Source organism: Ranitomeya variabilis, chromosome 2, assembly GCF_051348905.1.
Source record: "Ranitomeya variabilis isolate aRanVar5 chromosome 2, aRanVar5.hap1, whole genome shotgun sequence".
NCBI classification, from domain to species: domain Eukaryota; kingdom Metazoa; phylum Chordata; class Amphibia; order Anura; family Dendrobatidae; genus Ranitomeya; species Ranitomeya variabilis.
The window spans coordinates 551,487,221-551,510,728 of record NC_135233.1 but is presented as its reverse complement, the minus strand read 5'-3'; the positions used below and the strand labels follow the sequence as shown (position 1 = coordinate 551,510,728).

Below are 23,508 nucleotides of genomic sequence, written 5' to 3'. Positions count from 1 at the left end.
TACTTCTACATCTAGTGCTACATGGCACTTGTCTCATGCTGGTATACTTCTACATCTAGTGCTACATGGCACTTGTCTCATGCTGGTATACTTCTACATCTAGTGCTACATGGTACTGGTCTGATGTTGGTATACTTCTACATCTAGTACTACATGGCACTTGTCTCATGCTGGTATACTTCTACATCTAGTAATACATGGCAATGGTCTTGTGCTGGTATACTTCTACATCTAGTACTACATGGCACTGGTCTTATGTTGGTATACTTCTACATCTAGTACTACATGGCACTGGTCTTATGTTGGTATACTTCTACATCTAGTAATACATGGCAATGGTCTCGTGCTGGTATACTTCTACATCTAGTACTACATGGCACTGGTCTTATGTTGGTATACTTCTACATCTAGTGCTACATGGCACTTGTCTCATGCTGGTATACTTCTACATCTAGTGCTACATGGCACTTGTCTCATGCTGGTATACTTCTACATCTAGTGCTACATGGCACTTGTCTTATGTTGGTATACTTCTACATCTAGTGCTACATGGCACTGGTCTTATGTTGGTATACTTCTACATCTAGTGCTACATGGCACTGGTCTTATGTTGGTATACTTCTACATCTAGTACTACATGGCACTGGTCTTATGTTGGTATACTTCTACATCTAGTGCTACATGGCACTGGTCTTATGTTGGTATACTTCTACATCTAGTACTACATGGCACTGGTCTTATGTTGGTATACTTCTACATCTAGTACTACATGACACTGGTCTTATGTTGGTATACTTCTACATCTAGTACTACATGGCACTGGTCTTATGTTGGTATACTTCTACATCTAGTGCTACATGGCAATGGTCTCGTGCTGGTATACTTATACAACTTGTACTACATGGCACTGGTCTTATGTTGATCTACTTCTACATCTAGTACTACATGACACTGGTCTTATGTTGGTATACTTCTACATCTAGTACTACATGGCACTTGTCTCATGCTGGTATACTTCTACATCTAGTAATACATGGCACTGGTCTTATGTTGGTATACTTCTACATCTAGTACTACATGACACTGGTCTTATGTTGGTATACTTCTATATCTAGTACTACATGGCACTTGTCTCATGCTGGTATACTTCTACATCTAGTAATACATGGCATTGGTCTCGTGCTGGTATACTTCTACATCTAGTACTATATGGTACTGGTCTTATGTTGGAATACTACATCTAGTACTACATGGCACTTGTCTCATGCAGGTATACTTCTACATCTAGTGCTACATGGCACTTGTCTCATGCTGGTATACTTCTACATCTAGTGCTACATGGCACTTGTCTCATGCTGGTATACTTCTACATCTAGTGCTACATGGTACTGGTCTGATGTTGGTATACTTCTACATCTAGTACTACATGGCACTTGTCTCATGCTGGTATACTTCTACATCTAGTAATACATGGCAATGGTCTTGTGCTGGTATACTTCTACATCTAGTACTACATGGCACTGGTCTTATGTTGGTATACTTCTACATCTAGTACTACATGGCACTGGTCTTATGTTGGTATACTTCTACATCTAGTAATGCATGGCAATGGTCTCGTGCTGGTATACTTCTACATCTAGTACTACATGGCACTAGTCTTATGTTGGTATACTTCTACATCTAGTACTACATGGCACTGGTCTTATGTTGGTATACTTCTACATCTAGTACTACATGGCACTGGTCTTATGTTGGTATACTTCTACATCTAGTACTACATGACACTGGTCTTATGTTGGTATACTTCTACATCTAGTACTACATGGCACTTGTCTCATGCTGGTATACTTCTACATCTAGTAATACATGGCAATGGTCTCGTGCTGGTACACTTCTACATCTAGTACTATATGGTACTGGTCTTATGTTGGAATACTACATCTAGTACTACATGGCACTTGTCTCATGCAGGTATACTTCTACATCTAGTGCTACATGGCACTTGTCTCATGCTGGTATACTTCTACATCTAGTGCTACATGGCACTTGTCTCATGCTGGTATACTTCTACATCTAGTGCTACATGGCACTGGTCTTATGTTGGTATACTTCTGCATCTAGTACTGCATGGCACTGGTCTTATGTTGGTATACTTCTAAATCTAGTGCTACATGGCACTGGTCTTATGTTGGTATACTTCTACAACTAGTGCTACATGGCACTCGCCTCATGCTGGTATACTTCTACATCTAGTGCTACATGGCACTGGTCTTATGTTGGTATACTTCTACATCTAGTACTACATGGCACTGGTCTTATGTTGGTATACTTCTACATCTAGTACAACATGGCACTTGTCTTATGTTGGTATACTTCTACATCTAGTGCTACATGGCACTGGTCTTATGTTGGTATACTTCTACATCTAGTGCTACATGGCACTGGTCTTATGTTGGTATACTTCTACATCTAGTACTACATGGCACTGGTCTTATGTTGGTATACTTCTACATCTAGTGCTACATGGCACTGGTCTTATGTTGGTATACTTCTACATCTAGTACTACATGGCACTGGTCTTATGTTGGTATACTTCTACATCTAGTGCTACATGGCACTGGTCTTATGTTGGTATACTTCTACATCTAGTACTACATGACACTGGTCTTATGTTGGTATACTTCTACATCTAGTACTACATGGCACTGGTCTTATGTTGGTATACTTCTACATCTAGTGCTACATGGCAATGGTCTCGTGCTGGTATACTTATACAACTTGTACTACATGGCACTGGTCTTATGTTGATCTACTTCTACATCTAGTACTACATGACACTGGTCTTATGTTGGTATACTTCTACATCTAGTACTACATGGCACTTGTCTCATGCTGGTATACTTCTACATCTAGTAATACATGGCAATGGTCTCGTGCTGGTATACTTCTACATCTAGTACTATATGGCACTGGTCTTATGTTGGTATACTACATCTAGTACTACATGGCACTTGTCTCATGCAGGTATACTTCTACATCTAGTGCTACATGGCACTTGTCTCATGCTGGTATACTTCTACATCTAGTGCTACATGGCACTGGTCTTATGTTGGTATAGTTCTGCATCTAGTACTACATGGCACTGGTCTTATGTTGGTATCCTTCTACATCTAGTACTACATGGCACTGGTCTTATGTTGGTATACTTCTAAATCTAGTGCTACATGGCACTGGTCTTATGTTGGTATACTTCTACAACTAGTGCTACATGGCACTCACCTTATGTTGGTATACTTCTACATCTAGTGCTACATGGCACTTGTCTTATGTTGGTATACTTCTACATCTAGTACTACATGGCAGTGGTCTTATCTTGGTATACTTCTACATCTAGTGCTACATAGCACTGGTCTTATGTTGGTATACTGCTACATCTAGTAGTACATGGCACTTGTCTCATGCTGTTATACTTCTACATCTAGTACTACATAGCACTTGTCTCATGCTGGTATACTTCTACATCTAGTACTACATGGCAATGGTCTCGTGCTGGTATACTTCTACATCTAGTACTATGGCACTGGTCTTATGTTGGTATACTTCTACATCTAGTACTACATGGCACTTGTCTCATGCTGGTATACTTCTACATCTAGTGCTACATGGCACTGGTCTTATGTTGGTATCCTTCTACATCTAGTACTACATGGCACTGGTCTTATGTTGGTATACTTCTACATCTAGTACAACATGGCACTTGTCTTATGTTGGTATACTTCTACATCTAGTGCTACATGGCACTGGTCTTATGTTGGTATACTTCTACATCTAGTGCTACATGGCACTGGTCTTAGGTTGGTATACTTCTACATCTAGTACTACATGGCACTGGTCTTATGTTGGTATACTTCTACATCTAGTACTACATGGCATTGGTCTTATGTTGGTATACTTCTACATCTAGAGCTACATGGCACTAGAGCTACATTGCACTGGTCTTATGTTGGTATATTTCTACATCTACAGCTACATGGCACTGGTCTTATGTTGATATATTTCTACATCTACAGCTACATGGCACTGGTTTTATGTTGGTATACTTCTACATCTAGTACTACATGGCACTGGTCTTATGTTGGTACACTTCTATATCTAGTGCTACATGGCACTGGTCTTATGTTGGTATACTTCTACATCTATTGCTACATTGCACTCGCCTTATGTTGGTATACTTCTACATCTATTGCTACATTGCACTCGCCTTATGTTGGTATACTTCTACATCTAGTACTACACGGCAATGGTCTTATGTTGGTATACTTCTACATCTAGTGCTACATGACACTCGCCTTATGTTGGTACACTTCTACATCTAGTGCTATATGGCACTTGTCTTATGTTGGTATACTTCTACATCTAGTGCTACATGGCACTGGTCTTATGTTGGTATACTTCTACATCTAGTGACACATGGCACTGGTCTTATGTTGGTATACTTCTACATCTAGTACTACATGACACTGGTCTTATGTTGGTGTACTTCTACATCTAGTACTACATGGCACTGGTCTTATGTTGGTATACTTCTACATCTAGTACTACATGGCACTGGTCTTATGATGGTATACTTCTACATCTATTGCTGCATAGCACTGGTTTTATGTTGGTATACTTCTACATCTAGAGCTACATGGCACTTGTCTTATGTTGGTATACTTCTACATCTAGTGTTACATTGTAATTTCAGACATTCTTTGCCCAGGTTTTGTCACTTTCCATCTATGGTTAGTGAGCTGTGTTGGACTGGTGCCCCCATTCTTATCTGTCCTATGCAATGTGGCTGTGACGGAGACCCCCCTTCAGGGTCGTATCCATGCTTGTGGCCATGTGATATACACTCACTGGCCACTTTATTAGGTACACCTGTCCAACTTCTTGTTAACACTTAATTTTTAATTAGCCAATCACATGGCGGCAACTCAGTGCATTTAGGCATGTAGACATGGTCAAGACAATCTCCTGCAGTTCAAACCGAGCATCAGTATGGGGAAGAAAGGTGATTTGAGTGCCTTTGAACGTGGCATGGTTGTTGGTGCCAGAAGGGCTGGTCTGAGTATTTCAGAAACTGCTGATCTACTGGGATTTTCACGCACAACCATCTCTAGGGTTTACAGAGAATGGTCCGAAAAAGAAAAAAAATCCAGTGAGCGGCAGTTCTGTGGGCGGAAATGCCTTGTTGATGCCAGAGGTCAGAGGAGAATGGGCAGACTGGTTCGAGCTGATAGAAAGGCAACAGTGACTCAAATCGCCACCCGTTACAACCAAGGTAGGCCTAAGAGCATCTCTGAACGCACAGTGCGTCGAACTTTGAGGCAGATGGGCTACAGCAGCAGAAGACCACACCGGGTACCACTCCTTTCAGCTAAGAACAGGAAACTGAGGCTACAATTTGTACAAGCTCATCGAAATTGGACAGTAGAAGATTGGAAAAACGTTGCTTGGTCTGATGAGTCTTGATTTCTGCTGCGACATTCGGATGGTAGGGTCAGAATTTGGCGTAAACAACATGAAAGCATGGATCCATCCTGCCTTGTATGGAGCATCATTGGGATGTGCAGCCGACAAATTTGCGGCAACTGTGTGATGCCATCATGTCAATATGGACCAAAATCTCTGAGGAATGCTTCCAGCACCTTGTTGAATCTATGCCACGAAGAATTGAGGCAGTTCTGAAGGCAAAAGGGGTCCAACCCGTTACTAGCATGGTGTACCTAATAAAGTGGCCGGTGAGTGTACTTTATGTGCCCTTGTTCAGGATTTGTGCATTCTTCATTGTCCAGCACGCGACTCCCGCAGACTATAACAAAATACCCAAAAAGCACTTGAATTTGCCCCAATGACTTTCACACGTGCATGCACACACGCAGAAGCACATACAGCCACTTTCATAGCTCATCAGACGCCAGCACTGTATGTTTTCCTGGCAGGCTGCAGTAATTACAATCAGAGATCCTGGACGTAACATGAAAACCAAATAAGACAGACTTAAACACATCCAAAACCAGTTTCCATGAAAACGTCTTCAAAACAACTAATTTCTCTGTGCCCCTCCCACAGCCCTGTGTAATTACATAGTAAATTATTACCTTCCAGACTGACCAGCTGCTTTTAGTTACCTCTTCTTGTTCAGTAAAAGAATATTTAAAGACACAAAAATTAAACTTAAAAGTGTCTCTGTCACCACATTTTAGAAATACAAACTGGATCCATTATTAAAAAGACATGATGAGACTGGTGTACTTACTTTGAAAATCTATGTCAGAACGGTTGCATTATACTTTTTGAAAGGTTTTTAGCTTGATACTAACAGGAACAACTAGCCCTGGACTCATAAAATTAAGCAAGAAAATGTATACAGCCCTTCTGTCAGACTTTCATAGTAAGTACACCAGCCTCATTGGGTCAAAACAATCTATTTAATAACGTATACAGTTTATATTGTGAACTCTGGAGGCAAATCCAAAACTTGCAAATAAAAATCCTCAGCTGGTTCCCATTTATTATGTTTTTTTATTGTTTGTCTATTACAAAAAAGTGTCCCAAGGCACAAAGCAGTTTTAAAGACAAAACAAAACTTTGCTTTTCTCACCCTTTCTGGGTCCGGAAGTGAGTCTCCATCGCTGCTCTTGGTGTTTGTTATTGTCTGCAGTTCTGCTATCACATCTACAGCGCTGCAGCCAATAACTGAGCGCAGGGGCTCTGCATGAGTTGACAGCACAAGATGCTCAGTACTGGAACGTCAGGGCTGCAGCTAATAACTGAGCGCAGTGGCTCAGCTTGAGTTGGTGGTACAAGATGCTCAGTACTGCAACATCAGCGCTGCAGCCAATAACTGAGCACAGTGGTTCTGCTTGAGTTGGTGGTGCAAGATGCTCAGTACTGCAACATCAGCGCTGCAGCCAATAACTGAGCACAGTGGTTCTGCTTGAGTTGGTGGTACAAGATGCTCAGTACTGCAACGTCAGCGCTGCAGCCAATAACTGAGCGCAGTGGTTCTGCTTGAGTTGGTGGTACAAGATGCTCAGTACTGCAAAGTCAGCGCTGCAGCCAATAACTGAGCGCAGTGGTTCTGCTTGAGTTGGTGGTACAAGATGCTCAGTACTGCAACGTCAGCGCTGCAGCTAATAACTGAGCGCAGGGGCTCTGCCTGAGTTGGCAGTACAAGATGCTCAGTACAGCAACATCAGCGCTGCAGCCAATAACTGAGCGCAGTGGCTCTGCCTGAGTTGGCGGTACTGCAGACAATAACTGATGCCTGGAGCAGCGGCAGAGACTCTGTACTGTACCTGGGAAAGGGGAGTAAAGCTAATTTTTTGTGTTTGTTTTTTTTCACACAAAATGCAGCTGGGTGACAGGGAACCCCTTTAAGGTGGTCATAAGAGCCCAAACTTTTTGAATTTAATGGGAAATGATGACTATCTGATGTGACTGTGGTGACCCAAATCTTGGATTGAATTTCCACATTTCCGATCCTTTGATCCCTAAGCCCCCATCACAGCAGTATATCAGAGGCTTGTGCCTCTTTGCCCATCAAAAATAAATGCATTTTTGGCCATTGTAAGGTTTAGATATTGGAAGATATATAAATGAGTATTTGGGATTGATGCGCTCCTTTCGCAATGATTTCTTCCACAGTTTTAGAAGAGTCGGCTGCAGATAAGATTCTGAGAACAATCAGATGGTTACATTGTATATTCTTCTGTATGTTAGATATACAAGGCTTCGGTTACGGAAATGTATTCAAGATGGGCCTATTTCTGGACTGTGGAAATGCGCTTTACTACGGCAGAGCATTACCACGGTGGAGCATTGCTACAGCGGAGCATTACCACAGTGGAGCATTGCTACAGCGGAGCATTGTGTACAGCCGTCTGCTTTGTCAGCTTTTGAGTTCCATTGTAGAGTAATCCATGTGTCATCCATAACGGCATTACTTGCTACAGAGTATTATTTCTTTTGTATCTCAGCTAACAATAGAACATTTTTGTTCTCTGGACAATCTTTACATTGCTATGATGGCCGTTACCCAAGTGGGTGTCTGCAATTAAGCAAGCATTTAGTCATGCCCCCATCCAGGCCAGAAACACCCAATTGTGGTTGGGGCTTGTGCAAACTCTACCACTACCACTCTTCAGCATGGGACACCACACATTTATTTGGACTGTTTCCAAAAAAGTGCGACAGGTCTGAAAAATTTGTGACATTCAGAGAAGAAGAAAGGACTCCGATTACGGGGTTCAAAGTTAGCATTTGCCACAGCGCCATGGTGGCTGAGGGACCAAAAGGTCCCTCTGCCACGTAAGACATCAGTGTCAGGAATGGCACCTGGCAGGCTTGGATTGGGGCTCAGGACCTTTACTTTATCTCCGTGTTCTACCAAGTATCAATGAAAAATAAAGACGTTTGTGCCAGGACTCCTAGAAGTGACAGTCAGGAGTCCTGTTAGACTCCACAGTGATTGACAGCTTTCCTTGTATCATTGTGTGCAGACAGATGATTATGGAACTATAATGTCAGCATGGACTGCTCAACCATTGCTTCCAAATCTCTGCTTTTGACCATTTACTTGCCTTCAGCTGCATTTATACCAGAACATACATATTTGGAGTACAGATGATGGCAGTGATATGTCAGCTCAGCACCTGTGTCTCACTACCTCTGGGGATATGCTGCTGCAGGAGACTTTTCTGATAAGCCCAGCACTCAGAGGTGGAGACGGGCTGGCCCATCACTGCCATCATCTGTACTCCAAATGAGTACATTCTAATATCAAGGCAGCTAAAGGCAGGAAAATACACTGGGGAAAAGCACATGATCTGTATGCAAAACCATTCATTTCCATATGAAGCAAGCAGCAGGATAACCATCCTCACACCACAACAGGAACCCACTAACCAGGGGTGCCCCCAGCACCAAGCAACGGATCAGGTGCTTGTCCACCTGCAGAAACACGTAACGACAGTACTACAGGCAGGGAGATGTGGAGCGCCCGCCAGGGCCGTGTGGTACTCGGTTCCTAAAGGGATGTGTCACGGCGGCAGTGACCTGGTCCGTGGCCCTGGGCATCCAATAAAAGGGGATTTGAAATGGGGAATAAAGATTATAAAGTTTGTTTGTGACGCCACCTGTGGTATTCGGTCAGGGATGACCAACGCTGCTTAAAGGGGTCCTCTGGGGTCATGGTACTGATCACAGGTGGTGGTGAGGTCCGGCCTGGAAGCGATTCTGAGATCCCCCAGTCAGGTGGGGATGGAAGCCTTCCTTTCTGCGCTGTGTTGTAGTTCCTTGCTGCCTAAGGCCTCACACAAGGTCCTCACTTTCTCTCTGTCCCTGTTGGTAGGACACTACCCGCATAGCAGGCAACTCGAGCCTTTTTACAGATGTCTCTAAGATGACTCCGGGCTCTACAGTATGTGTTGCTGTGCCTTCAGGTGTAATGGTGGACAGGTGACTAGAAATCTCCTGCCCGCTGGTTTCTGCTATGGGGCATACAGTTACCCCCACAACCTCGGTCTTCCGGCCACCAGTTTCATGCGCTTCAACGTGGAGGAAGCTCAGTCGCAGCTCCCCTCCAGCTCTTCACTTCTCCTTCGCTACTTCCTCCTTCACACTTTCTACAAACTGTTCTGTCTCTCTATTTCCTTTTCAGGAGCTGCAGATCCACATGTCTACACAGCCCCAGCTTTCTTCACAGGAGCTGCAGATCCTCACATCTGCTCGGCCCCAGCTCTCTTTTTGAATGCCTAACTCTCCCCCCAGCCAGAATATATATATAGGGGAAACACCCACAAACTGGATCAGAGCTCACCCTTCTGGCCTGGAGTCAGAACATGTTGCATATATGTTACCTGTTAAAGGGATATTTCCTCGCCTCCAGGCATGGTATCACCCTCCCTGTGAGGAAGGCAATACCACTCTGACAACCAAACTCCTGGAGTGTCACAGATGCATTTACTAATAGAGAACTGTGTGCACTACTAAGGAAGGTGCCGTAGTAGGATCCACACCATGAAGTAATACAAAATAATCTAGGCACTCAATTTAAGGATGAATTTTTTGACTTTTAATGTAGTCAAGGCAATTGCCTTGACTACATTAAAAGTAAAAAAATTCATTCTACAGATGCATTTACAACAGCTCCATGATATATGTGCTCTTTATTAACACTCTATCCTTTGGGTAATTGGTAATGCAGAAACAAATTATCAAGGACGTGCAAAGATAAAAATGAAAATTGCCTGGAGAATGATTATAATGTGGCACTTCGATAGTTATGAAATATCAACAAATCCAGAAGTATAATATTCACAAGTGAAGAAACACCATAAACTCAGCAAAACATCTGAGAAATGGGCGAGAGTTCAGGGTGACAGTGATATGGAGGCGGTGAACTAGAAACATCCGTAGGGGTGTGTTCAGAGCCAATGGGAGGAGTGATTGAGCTCTGCGGCACGGAGCAGAGGTGACGTCACACATATATGCCTCATACTAGTTTTGCTACATTCAATCTACACATAGTAGAGAACATGGGCAAATGCAGATTCTGTACTCCTTCATCCATACGATGAAAAATAAGACAATTGCAATGATGACCCAATCATGCTCTTAGTTGTTAGTATGTGCAAAAACTGAGTGGTTACCAGAAAATCATGGAGCTGTTCTTAGTAGGAGCATGACTGAGGTTAGGCATTCATTTGTCATGTGCCAAGTGTCTGCTGGGCGTTCCTTAATAGTGAAGTGTCTAACTACTCCCCTCTGCTCCTGAGTGATAGCTCTACTAGTTTCTGGGAAGGAAGGGGCAAGGTTTACTGAAGAAAGCCTAGGAAACTTCACTGTTAAGAAATATCCAGCAGTCACTGGGTGTTGTGGTGCAGATCACCCATCTTGCACCTTTGGCAGTAGTTTTGACCCACTAAACTGCCTTATGCCATAATGGCATTGTTGCAGAATATTACATATCACTTAAAAGGGTTATCCAGGACTATTTTATTGTTTTACTACGGGCCTACGAACCAACAAGGAGGTAACCACATACTATCTGCCTGTTGCGCTATGCGTTGGCCTCCATGGGCACAGAGTGGTAAAAGACTGCTCCCACCGGCGATTCTGACGTCACATCGACAGAGCTGCAGCCAATGTCATGCTGATTGAAAGCCAGCTTCCTGCTGCACAACTACAGGAAGACGGCTATCAATCAACATGATGCCGACAGCCACGTCCTGTCGACAGAGCAGCCCGGAAGAGGAAGAGAGCTGCTCTGTTGAGGTGTAGCAGCAAAATCGCCGGCAAGAGTGATAGGTGATTGTTCTGAGCCAATGCCGAGTAAAATAAGCAGTTAGTTAGTAATTACCTGCCTGTCAATTTTTAGTCCCATAGTAAAAAAATAAAATAGTCCCTTTAATATATAGATGGCGGAAATATTTTTGTACTGAATAGTTGTAAGAATGCAGTCTGATAATTTTTGGGGAAAAAAGTTGTAGTCTCAAATGCAGCCTACCCAGATTAAAGAGGGGTCAGATTTTATAAAATGCCAGTGGAACAATAGGTGTTTTCTTTGCAGTGGAGGCAAAAAGCCGCCACAGTGATTACAACGGATTGTCATTGTGATTAATGTAAAGGACAAGATTAACCCTAAGTGTCTAGCCAAACATTAGGCAAAAGGAAGAAGAAATACTACAGAATAATATCCATAAAATTAAATAAATTATGACATAGTCTAGTCTTCAGATTTTACTCTTGAAAATTGGACAATTCGACAATTATTAGAATATTGCATCTTAAAGTTCTCAGTAGGAGTTAGTTCTCAACAAGATCGACCATAGTGTTAGGCACCCTGTGACCCACTATAGTGGGCTACTTTTTTTTAACATGCATTCATCCCTTCCAGGCAGGGGATTATCAGGCTGCAGTTCGATCAAAGCTCATTTTTGATGGATCAATAGCTAATGGATATCATTCAGTGGTGCCGCGTACAACCGCCTAATCTTTAATGCTCATTAGTCTGACAACATTTACGGCCAGATTGATCCCTTTAGAAACACAGACAATGTGGCAGACCTATACAGACACAAGAACCACAGTCTATATTTTTATATCCTTTATCTTTTAAGCTGATTTTACAATTGGTACAAAGAAAGACTATGAGGTTTAACGAGCATAACATGAAAGACTTAGAGGATTAGCGATACTTCAAGAAAAGTGGCAAAAAGAATAAAGAATTAAGTGCAAGCATGAAGTGTGCTGTACCTTTCCTGGTGGCTTTCTGATTTCTCCTCCTCTCATATCCATGGATGGTGGCACTTGATAAATTTCTTGAGATGTGGTCATTGATGGTGGCACCTGGTAGATATCTTGCCCTGTCCCTGCAGAAGGTGGAATTTGATAAATGTCCTGAGACTGAGGTGGGCTGGTGGATCCTACTGGCACTTGGTAGAGCTCCTGCGGTTGATTCATGGATGGGGGAACCTGATATATGTCTTGATTTGTGAACTGATGTTGGGGTAGCTGGTTCTGAAATATAGTAGATTGCTTAGAAGGAGTTTGCCCAGGATGCGGAGAACCCTGTGGGGTCTGGTAATGTGTTTGCTGTCCTTTAGGTGCAGTTGGAACCAAGTAAACACTATCTGCACTCTGGCTCTGGAAAGATGAGTGCATTGGGGGGTACTGATTGGTGGAGAGAACATTGTAGACACTTTGATTGTTATAAGGCAATGGAGTTTGAGGTGGCTGCTGCTGGGCCTGCTGCTGCTGCTGCTGAGGTTTCTGTTGGCTCTGGTCCATTCCTTGCTTCTTATCATACATTCCCACCAGAATTTTCAGCCTATTTCCGGGGACAATTCCTTGTCTTCCATGGAGAGAACAAAGCCACCAGCCTTCTAGACCTTGAGTGTTACGCTCTAGCACCGTCATGATATCCCCCTTCCTAAAGGATAGCTCATCTGGTGACTCCGCGACATTGTCATACAGAGCTTTGGCCAATACATTCTGTAAAATAAAGAGATATCAAAATATCAATGAAAATATTGTTGGGAAGCTACGACTATCCAACTGTGGTGAAACTATTATTCTCAGCGAGCCTAAGGCTTGGAGTTGTACCAGAACTGATAGACATGATACTCCACGAGCTAAGCATACGTACGGAGAATAGTTGCGACTATTTGTTTTAATTACAGATAACTCAGTTCAGAGAAAACATACAAGTAGTAAACTTTATATTTTGCACAGCTGAGCATTTTAATTATGTAGAAGGTAAGGCGAGCAGTCTTCCCTCTTAACATAAATGAATGCATCTGAAAAACAAACATTAAAATCGCTCCAAAACTCAAAGGCGTAATGTAACGTTGTGAAATATTAATAGTTCAGCCGACCACGCAAGTCAAGGAATGTGAAGTATCTTGTAACAAAGACTTAGAGGTCAGAATGGTCAAGTTCAAAGCTACTAGTGCTAATCTCTCTGTTTGTAAGGGGAGAGGAGAAATATTCTCTCCGACCATAAGAGACTCTGGTTAAAAGACCACCACATTCCACCCACAATTGTGGTTCTTTCTTCCAAAGACTCTCCCATGGAAAAACGTCACATAGTGCCAAATACAAAGCAGCTAAAGTCTCAATAGTTTCACATATGTGATAGACCATTTCCATGTCCCTGTACTTTGGAATTTAACTGGTAAGTCCTGATGATCTTCATCAACAAATTTTCAAAAATTGATTTCACGCCATGTAGTAATATATTTCTATAAAAAATCACAGCTTTTGTGTCCTAATGCCTACAACTGAAGTTTACTCAGGCTGCTTGGTGCCCCCTTAGTGTGGCTAAACTACTCTGTGCATTGTTCTGCCCATTGGTTTTGCATGTCCCCACCTCCATTACTGGGGTGAGGGCAAGGTCTGCAGAGGAATCCAAGACCAGAGCTGTCAATCACCAATGAGGGAGATGGGACATGCAGAACCACTGGTCGCAGCGGTGCAAGGATGCTCTTGGTCATACCCAGGGTGCACTAGTTTGTTTGCTTACACTTCAGTTTGTGCAGAACGGCGGTAGCAATTAGAGCACCAAAGGCGTCATTTTTATATGGCCAAATCCCCAAATAGGCTTTGTGCTTAGTTTATAACATCAGTATGGGATGACTTAGCTCATAATTAAATGTTGATACCTGCCAGCAGTCCTAATTTGTCCCCTAATTCAGACTTGGTGGAGAAGTGGTGGAGTTTCTGCTATTTTGCATTCTAAAGGGCATATTTTGGTGTGAAAATTACATATGATATTTTAACTTTTTTATTTTTTTGGTCAAGTATATGCGTACAAAATAAAAAGTAAAGTTACACTCGGAGCCCCAGATATGTTCTGTGTTTAGGCCAATCTTAGTTACACGGCTGAACGCTTACATAAGTGCCCTACACATGTTCCTTATGATGCACATACAGCTGTTGGCGAACGCACCTGTCCACTGACATGTTAAACATTAACTTTCCTGCAATGTCTGTTCAGCATTAGCTTCATTACAAAGTACGGTAGATCTGCATCGCTGCCGGGTTTTTTCGTTACAGAGACACACGTTCTGAAGGTTCCTGAATCAGAGATTAGACGAGTTTCTCCAATTAATTTGATGGAACGGATATAGATAACAAGACTGAATGAAAGGAACATTTATTACCAGGGTCTGAATAGCATTAGGAAAACATTTATTAGAGATATACTGTCATTATTATTATAAACTACTTATAAAACTCTGATGTCTTTTCCTTCACATTATTGAATTTGCTAGTTGTTAAAGAATTAATGGGCTTTTTCATGATTATATTTCCTAATCTCACAACCGGCAGAGATTTGGGGTACTTCACACCTTCCTGCTCCCCATTTATAACATAAAACATTGGTTGTCTAAAGAAAAGATGGAGAATACTCTGGGCCCCGAAAAACCACTAGCTCCAGATAAACATGTCTGCTCATTGATTGACACACTAGAAACTCTTCAGGGCAGAGATGGCAAAGGCTTAGACTACAAGTTGTGTTAAGGTTTGTTACCTGCACTAAAACCCTTGTAAGGCAACCTTCACACGTTACATTTTCGCTTTTTTATGCAAATTAAAAACTCCTTTTTACACTACCAGCAAAAGCTATGAGATTTCAGAAATCTCATGCAGACGCGTGTTTTTTTAATGCCTAAATTGGAAAACTGCTACGTTTTTTAAAACTGAAGCATGTCTATCGTTTCAGCATTTTTTCACCCATAGCTTGCAATAAGTTAAAAAAAGCAACAAAAATGCAGTGTAAACGTAACTATCAAAAAAACGCAGGAACAAACGTATTTATTTTTGTGATTTTCACAAGTTTAAACTACAATGTCTTGGTGTCCTCACATGAGCATGAATGTTAGTGCAGAATAATTAAATTAGTGACGTGTGAACATAAACAATGTCTGACCAACCCAATACCCTACCAATGTGTGAAATTAAAACAGTGTCCTACCAACTGAATGCCCAAGCAATGTATACAAGTAAACAATGCCCTAACAATGTGTGAAAGTAAACAATGCCCTACGAATGTGTGAAAGTAAACAGTGTCCTACCAACTCAATGCCCTGCCACTGTGGAAAATGTCAATAACGCATTACCAATGTGTGAAATTAAACAAAGTCCTCCCAACTCAATGCCCAACAATGTGTTAAAGTAAACCACGCCCTACCAATGTGTGAAAGTGAACAACACCCTACCAATGTGTGAAAGTGAACAACACCCTACGAATGTGTGAAAGTGAACAACATCCTACCAATGTGTGAAAGTGAACAACACCCTACGAATGTGTGAAAGTGAACAACATCCTACCAATGTGTGAAAGTGAACAACGCCCTACCAATGTGTGAAAGTGAACAACACCTTACCAATGTGTGAAAGTGAACAACACCCTACCAATGTGTGAAAGTGAACAACACCCTACCAATGTGAGAAAGTGAACAACGTCCTACCAATGTGTGAAAGTGAACAACGCCCTACCAATTTGTGAAAGTGAACAACACCCTACCAATGTGTGAAAGTGAACAACATCCTACCAATGTGTGAAAGTGAACAACGCCCTACCAATGTGTGAAAGTGAACAACACCCTACCAATGTGTGAAAGTGAACAACGCCCTACCAATGTGTGAAAGTGAACAACATCCTACCAATGTGTGAAAGTGAACAATGCCCTACCAATGTGTAATAATTATAGGGGATAACTCAGGAGACTCTTTGCGTGGAGCAAGACAACTACAGGACACAGTTTTATAAGTGGTAAAGTCTATATTATCACATGGTGATTCAAACAGGTGCAGAGACAAACTCAAGTCCACAACACTTGGAGTAAATATTAAATGCAGCTTAGCAGTCTATAGGAAACTTCAGAGGAAAATGCAATCACGCAGAAAGTCTATGAAGCACAATTATTCTTGAGGATAAGTCCTTGCTTAGTCCAAAACAGATAGATATGCTTATAAGGCAGTTCAAATAATATCTTAGCTCAACCAGGGAGGCCTGGGTAATAGTCTCAGGTTCTTGCAGAACAGCAACAGCTTACATGTCCAGCAAATGCAGATGGAAGTAAACACGAGCAGCAGATGAAGGAGGATTACTGGAACTGGTGTATGCAGCAGGAACTCAGAGCAGAGTAGCAGGATAACCCCACAGGTTCACAGGAGCAAGTATATAGCCAGGGAGTCACCAGAGGTCAGGAGCTGGATGCAAGGCAGAATACTCTAGCACAGACTGAAGGCTGGGGTGGAGTATTATAGCAGGAAGACACAGTGCACATGAGACCAAAGACGCCATCTTGAAAAAGGGCAGTAATGCCCAAAAGGTAATAAAAAATGTTCAGAGTCCTGACATTACTCCCTCCTTAGAAGCGGCCTCAGGACGATCCTGGACCTGGTTTCTCAGGGAATCTCTGATGAAAACGAGAAATCTTCTGTTGGGCATTGATGTTTTCCACAGGTTCCCAAGAGTCTTCCTCAGGGGGATATCCCTGCCATCTTCTCAGATATTGGAGCCGATTCCTGCGAATCCTGGAATCAACAATTTCCTCCACCACAAATTGTTCTTGCCCATCAATCACCACAGGCTGCGGAAGTGGCACAACATGTCCCTGGAAGGTATTAGGAGATACAGGCTTTAGTAAAGATACATGAAAAACTGGATGTACCTTCATAGTCCTAGGCAGCTTCAGCCGGCAGGCCACAGAGGTCACAATACCGTTGATCTTGAAAGGGCCAATGAATTTCTGTCCAAGTTTTTGTGAAGGAATGTTTAACTTCAGATTCTTAGTTGCTAACCACACGGAATCTCCTACCTTGAACATGGGTGCAGGTTTACGGAATCTATCAGCCGATCTCTTATAACGTTCTTGAGCTGTGGTCAGGGATTCCTTCAGAACCTCCAGATTTTGCCTCATCGCAGTCAGCCTTTCCTCCACTGCCAGAACCGGAGAATTAATTGGAGACCTAGGTAAGATACACGGATGATAACCCAGATTGGCAAAGAAAGATGTAAAGTTAGTGGAGGCGCTCTGAGAATTGTTATATCAAAATTCGGCTAACGGCAGCAACTCCAACCAATCATCCTGGAGATGGCTGAAATAGCATCTTAGATATTGTTCCAGCGTCTGGTTGGTACGCTCAGTCTGACCATTTGTCTGGGGATGGTAAGCGGGAGAGAGACAGACATTAATATTGAGTGCAGAGCAAAACCCCTTCCAGAATCTTGAAGTGAACTGCACTCCACGGTCAGAGATGATCTCCTCCGGAACCCCATGCAACCGAAAGACATTCTGTATAACCAAGTTCACTGTATCTTTAGCTGAGGGGAGGCCGGTGCACTGAACAAAATGAGCAGCTTTAGTCAGGTGATCAACTACCACCATGATTGTATTCATGCCCCCCGATGTAGGCAGCTCCACAATAAAGTCCATTGATATAGACCCCCAAGGGCGGGACGGAACAGGTAATAGTTGTAGAAGAACCGTAGGTGCCACATGAGGAGTCTTGTAACGAGCACATACCTCGCAAGAGAGAACATAGTCCTTGGTATCCTTCAGGCAAGTTGGCCACCAGAAGAATCGGCTCAGGAACTCTTGTGTCTTCTGTACCCCCCTGTGACCAGCCAACTTGGAGTCATGTACCAACTTGAGGATCTGCAGACGGACGACCTCAGGGATGTAGATACGTCGATCTCTGAACCACGTGCCACCCTTAAAGACAAGATTAATATCCACAGGTGGGTTGGCCAGAAATACATCACCGTCATAGGCCCCCCTGTATTCCACAAGTCTTGATCGTGGATAACTCCGATGAAATTGGCATCAGATAGAATGGTCTTGGACCGGGCTCCAGGTACGGAATCCACAGCATGGATTCGGGATAAAGCATCAGCCTTGCCATTAAGAGAACCTGGACGGTACGAGATAACAAAGTTAAATTGATTTAAAAATAAGTTCCAACGAGCCTGATGAGGAGAAAGACATCTAGCGGATTTAAGGAACTCTAAGTTGCAATGGTCAGTTAGCACTATGATCTGTTGTGCAGCTACTTGCAGATGATGCCTCCATTCTTTGAAAGCCGCAATAATAGCCAGCAATTCCTTGTCTCCCACGTCGTAATTCTTCTCTGCTGATGTTAGTCAACGGGAAAAGAAAGCACAAGGATGTAGCAGACCCTTCTCTCCAGTTCTTTGGGAGCCCCCAAAGCATTATCAGAAGCGTCCACCTCCACAATGAAAGAAAGTGTTGGATCTGGGTGTATCAACAGTGGTGCTGATGTGAAACAGATCTTAAGCCAATCAAAAGCTTCTTGAACCTGTGATGACCACTTAAAGGGCTTTTCCTTCTTTGTCAAGGAAGTAATGGGACGGACAATATCAGAAAAATTTCGAATTAAGCGTCTGTAGAAATTTGCAAAACCAATAAAACGTTGGACCTCCTTAACGTTCTTGGGTACCGGCCAGTCAAGGATAGCCTGAATCTTACCAGATTCCATGTTCAGCTCCTGGGGAGAGATGATGTAACCTAAGAACTGTATCTCAGAATGACGGAACTCACATTTCTCCGGCTTAATATACAGATGGTTCTCTTTCAGACATCTTAAAACAGTTTTGACATGTTCTTCATGTTCCTGTAGAGAGTCAGAAAAGATTAGTATATCGTCCAAATAGATCACTACAAACTGGTCCAACAAATCTCTGAAAATGTCATTAGCAAGGTGTTGAAACATTGCAGGGGCGTTACAAAGCCCGAAGGGCATCACAAGAGATTCAAAGTGTCCATACCGGCATCTGAATGCTGTCTTCCACTCATCCCCTGGACGAATACGCACCAAATTGTAAGCACCACGAAGATCCAGTTTAGAGAACACCTTAGCATGTCGGACTCTTTCCAGTAATTCGGGAATCAGAGGCAAAGGGTAACGGTTTCGTACGGTTACCTTATTGAGTTCCCGATAGTCAACACAGGGTCTCAGGGTCCCATCCTTCTTCTTTACAAAAAAGATAGGTGCCCCTGCTGGTGAGGAAGAAGGACGTATGAAGCCTTCGGCCAGATTTTCATCAATATACTCCTTTAAGGCTTGAAGCTCAGGTGCCGCCAAAGGGTATACGTTACCAAAAGGAATAGCTGCCCCAGGAAGCAACTCAATGGGACAGTCATAATGCCTGTGTGGAGGAAGCTGATCTGCATTCTTCTTGTCACAGATGTCAGAGAACTCTTTATATGCTGGAGGTAAAGAAAATACCTGTACATGTGGTTCTGTAGCCGTGGACTCAGGGACTGCTTCTGTTAACGCTGAGTTGCTCCTTGTTGGAAAGATAATCTCCTTGGTCTCCCAGTTGATAATTGGGTTCTGAGAACGCAACAAAGGAATGCCTAAAATCACAGGAAAATGAGGAGAAGAAATTAGCAAGAAAGAAAGTTGCTCCTGATGATTAGGCTCCAACAAAATTTCAAGGGGTACGGTCTCCTGATTCACAGGCCCAGAGATTAAAGGTGACCCATCCACTGTTTCCATGGCAATTGGAGCGGCTCTTTGCTGAATTTCAATACCATGTTCCTTGGCAAATGCGATATCCATGAAATTGCCACCTGCACCAGAGTCAATCATAGCTCCACTGTCCTGAACACAGGATCTTAATAGGGAGAGAACAGTGAGAGTTCTTTTCCTTAAGCTCCTTGGGGGGTGAAGTCATAGAAAGTGAATAGAATACAGTGTTTAAAGGCAGGCTACATTCAGAGATGTCAGATTCATCATCACAGTTGTCATACTCCCCTACTGCTGCTAGCACCTTGTTAGGCCGTCTAGGACACTTAGGACAATTGATCAAGAAGTGGTCAGACTGGCCGCAGTAGAAACATAGACTCTCACGAAGGCGATGCTCCCGGCGCTCATTGATCTCGCGCCTCTGAACGGAATCAATTTGCATGGGCACCTCCTCCACCTCCCGAGATGTTTTACCTGCAGGCTCTTTGGAAGGAAGGAAAAAGTTAGAAATACGGTTATATGCAGCAAACTTCTCCTGCCTACGCTCAATAAGGCGAATGACAATGCGCACACAATGCTGTATAAATGTCTCTAGCTCTTGTGGTGACTCAGAGCGAGCTAGTTCATCTTTTACAATACTAGACAGACCCCTTTTAAAAATAGGCAATTGTGCATAACTGTCCCAATTGGTATCTACCGCTAATATCCTGAATTCAGTAGCATACTCAATAACAGAACGTTTTGCCTGACGTAAAGACAATAAAGCAGATTCAGCGGTTGCACGGCGATTAGGATCATCAAACATTAATGCCATAGCGGCCGAGAAATCATCCAAGTTATTTAACCGTGGGTCACGAGACTCAATCATTGGATTCGCCCAGGCGAGCGCTCGTGCGGTCAGCAGCATTATTACACACAATACTTTGGATCTATCATTAGGAAAACGGTCAGCATGCACATCAAAATGTAGCATACATTGATTCACAAAGCCACGAAATTTGTCGCGATTGTCACGATATGGTATGAAATATCATAAGTTTAGTTCTCTTGTCAGCCCAGGATGTGGGCTAAGAAACCCCCCTTGTCTTTTACTTCAGAGTAGAGCTGCCTTGCCAATGTATGTGAGAGGGGAGTTTTATTGAAGAAAGGCATTTACGACCGGCATTTCCTGCCGCGTAAGCTCTTGTCCAGCTATCCCTGGACTAGAAGCTTCTAGAATCATGAAAGTCTTTTGTTCTGTTTTTGGAAGATATTAGGCAAACGATTTAAAATACGAACACAAAAATATATCGTCATAATCACACTCGGAGGATCTACCCATCCCTCGAAACACAGGTTTCTAGCTCCATCTGGTACAGAGGTAGGGATTTCTCTGTCAGTGTGCGTGACAAATAGGACATATTTGATCTCATCGGAATGCCCACGATACTACGAGATGAATGATGGGTATGGTGCGATTATTTTATGTTCTGTAGCGAAGTTACGGGCATCAGATATATTTAATGCCCAGTGAGTAATACTGAAGAAGTAGGAGGGGTTGGAAAAACCAGCCCTTTCTGTGAGGTCACAGGCTGTAGGTTATAAGGTTGCTGGCAGGCTTCCAGGGGGGGAGTTGTGAGTTTTTACCTGAAGCGACCAGACTGAGAGTGCAAATGCACTGGGATAGATGGAAAGCTATCATAGCCTGTTGCCTGCAATGCAATGATCTGAGAATATGTGAGTGTTACCTTTTCTTCATTTAATCCTTTTATTTTTATAATTACCTTGTACATATTTGCAATTGTCTCATTTGTAACATCTTTGTAAAATATTTTATAAACACTGCCTAAAAATCATTTATGGGGTATAATATTTAATACTAGTTCGTTCTTCCTGCCCTAAACCGTACCCTGTCTCTGAAGGGAATTACGCTACTGTTTTGGGGTTGGCTCCAGACCCGTTCAATTGGAGCTGGTGGCAGCGACCGTGTGCCGGCTTTTGGGGGTCGCTGTAGCGACTGCGGCTTGATAATTATTGTTCCTGCCTGAGTGGAAGTAGTTATCGCGTCGCTGCAGCGCACCCAATAGCCAGTACATAGCAGGCAGCGTTTCTGGCGACTAATCACCCTAGGTGCAGTACCTAATCTGACCTGACAGTAAGGGGGGCGCCAGAGAGCTGCAAGGTTTAAGTGGAACTGTAAGCGGGATATACACAAATCCCTGCAGTTCATGGTATACTGAAGAGCAGTGGGATACCTAAAATAAGCCCCTGCTGGAAACAAGAGGTCAATAGCCTCGTGTGTGTTTTTTTCATCACATTGTGGCAGTGGAGGGATAACTAAGATAAGCCCCCTGCCCATGGGATCCCGCTAGCTGGACACTTGGGGATCAGCAAAACTAAGGCCCGGCTGTCTCAACACTTCTATTGGCCTAAGATGGGGACAGATGTGTCAAACTACTGCCGCTCCTGTGTCACCTGTCAAAGAGTGGGGAAGGCGGGGCCTGCTCTTAAGGCTCCCCTGATCCCTTTGCCAGTGATAGAGGAGCCTTTCCAGAGGATTGCGGTGGACATTGTGGGCCCGCTGGCCGTCTCCAGCAGCTCTGGAAAGCGATATATTCTTACTGTGGTAGACTACGCTACCCGGTACCCAGAGGCAGTAGCTCTGTCGTCAACTAGGGCAGATAAGGTGGCGGATGCCCTGTTGGCCATCTTTTCACGGGTAGGATTTCCCAGGGAAATGCTTACTGATCGAGGGACCCAATTTATGTCTCACCTAATGGAGGCTCTCTGTAAGAAAATGCAGGTGAAGCACCTGGTATCGAGTGCGTATCACCCACAGACCAATGGCTTGTGTGAACGCTTCAATGGTACCCTCAAACAGATGCTACGCATGCTGGTTGAGACACAAGGGCGCGACTGGGAGCGGTACCTCCCACACCTGCTATTTGCTTACCGAGAGGTTCCGCAGGCCTCGACGGGGTTCTCCCCCTTCGAGCTCCTGTACGGCAGGCGAGTCCGGGGACCCCTTGGGTTGGTAAGAGAATCCTGGGAAGAGGAGCTGAACCCTTCTGAAGTGTCCATAGTGGAGTATGTCCTGCGCTTCCGTGACAAGATGCAGACCTTGACGCAGTTGGTGCATGACAACATGACGCAGGCTCAGGCTGATCAGAAGCACTGGTACGACCAGAACGCCCGGGAGCGGACCTACCACGTGGGTCAAAAGGTGTGGGTGCTGGTTCCTGTACCAACGGATAAGCTTCAGGCAGCCTGGGAGGGCCCGTACGTCGTCCACCAACAGCTCAACCCGGTCACCTATGTGGTCACGCTTGACCACACTCGGGGTAGGCGAAAGGCCTTTCACGTCAACATGATGAAGGCTCATCACGAACGTGAACCTTTCGTCCTACCGGTCTGCAGCACACCCGAAGAAGGGGAGGAAGACACCCTCCTGGACATGCTGGCCCAAGCCAAGGC

At 43.6% G+C, this 23,508-nt stretch overlaps 1 protein-coding gene across 1 annotated transcript in view; it reads right to left on the bottom strand.

Moving 5' to 3' along the window:
• The window catches only part of BCAR1 (BCAR1 scaffold protein, Cas family member), a 231,453-nt gene that overhangs the window by 130,391 nt on the left and 77,554 nt on the right, over nt 1-23,508 (bottom strand). The window contains exon 2 of the mRNA XM_077288183.1: nt 12,307-13,044. Coding sequence (XP_077144298.1) covers nt 12,307-13,044 — 738 coding nt within the window. The remainder of the gene's footprint in view (nt 1-12,306; nt 13,045-23,508) is intronic.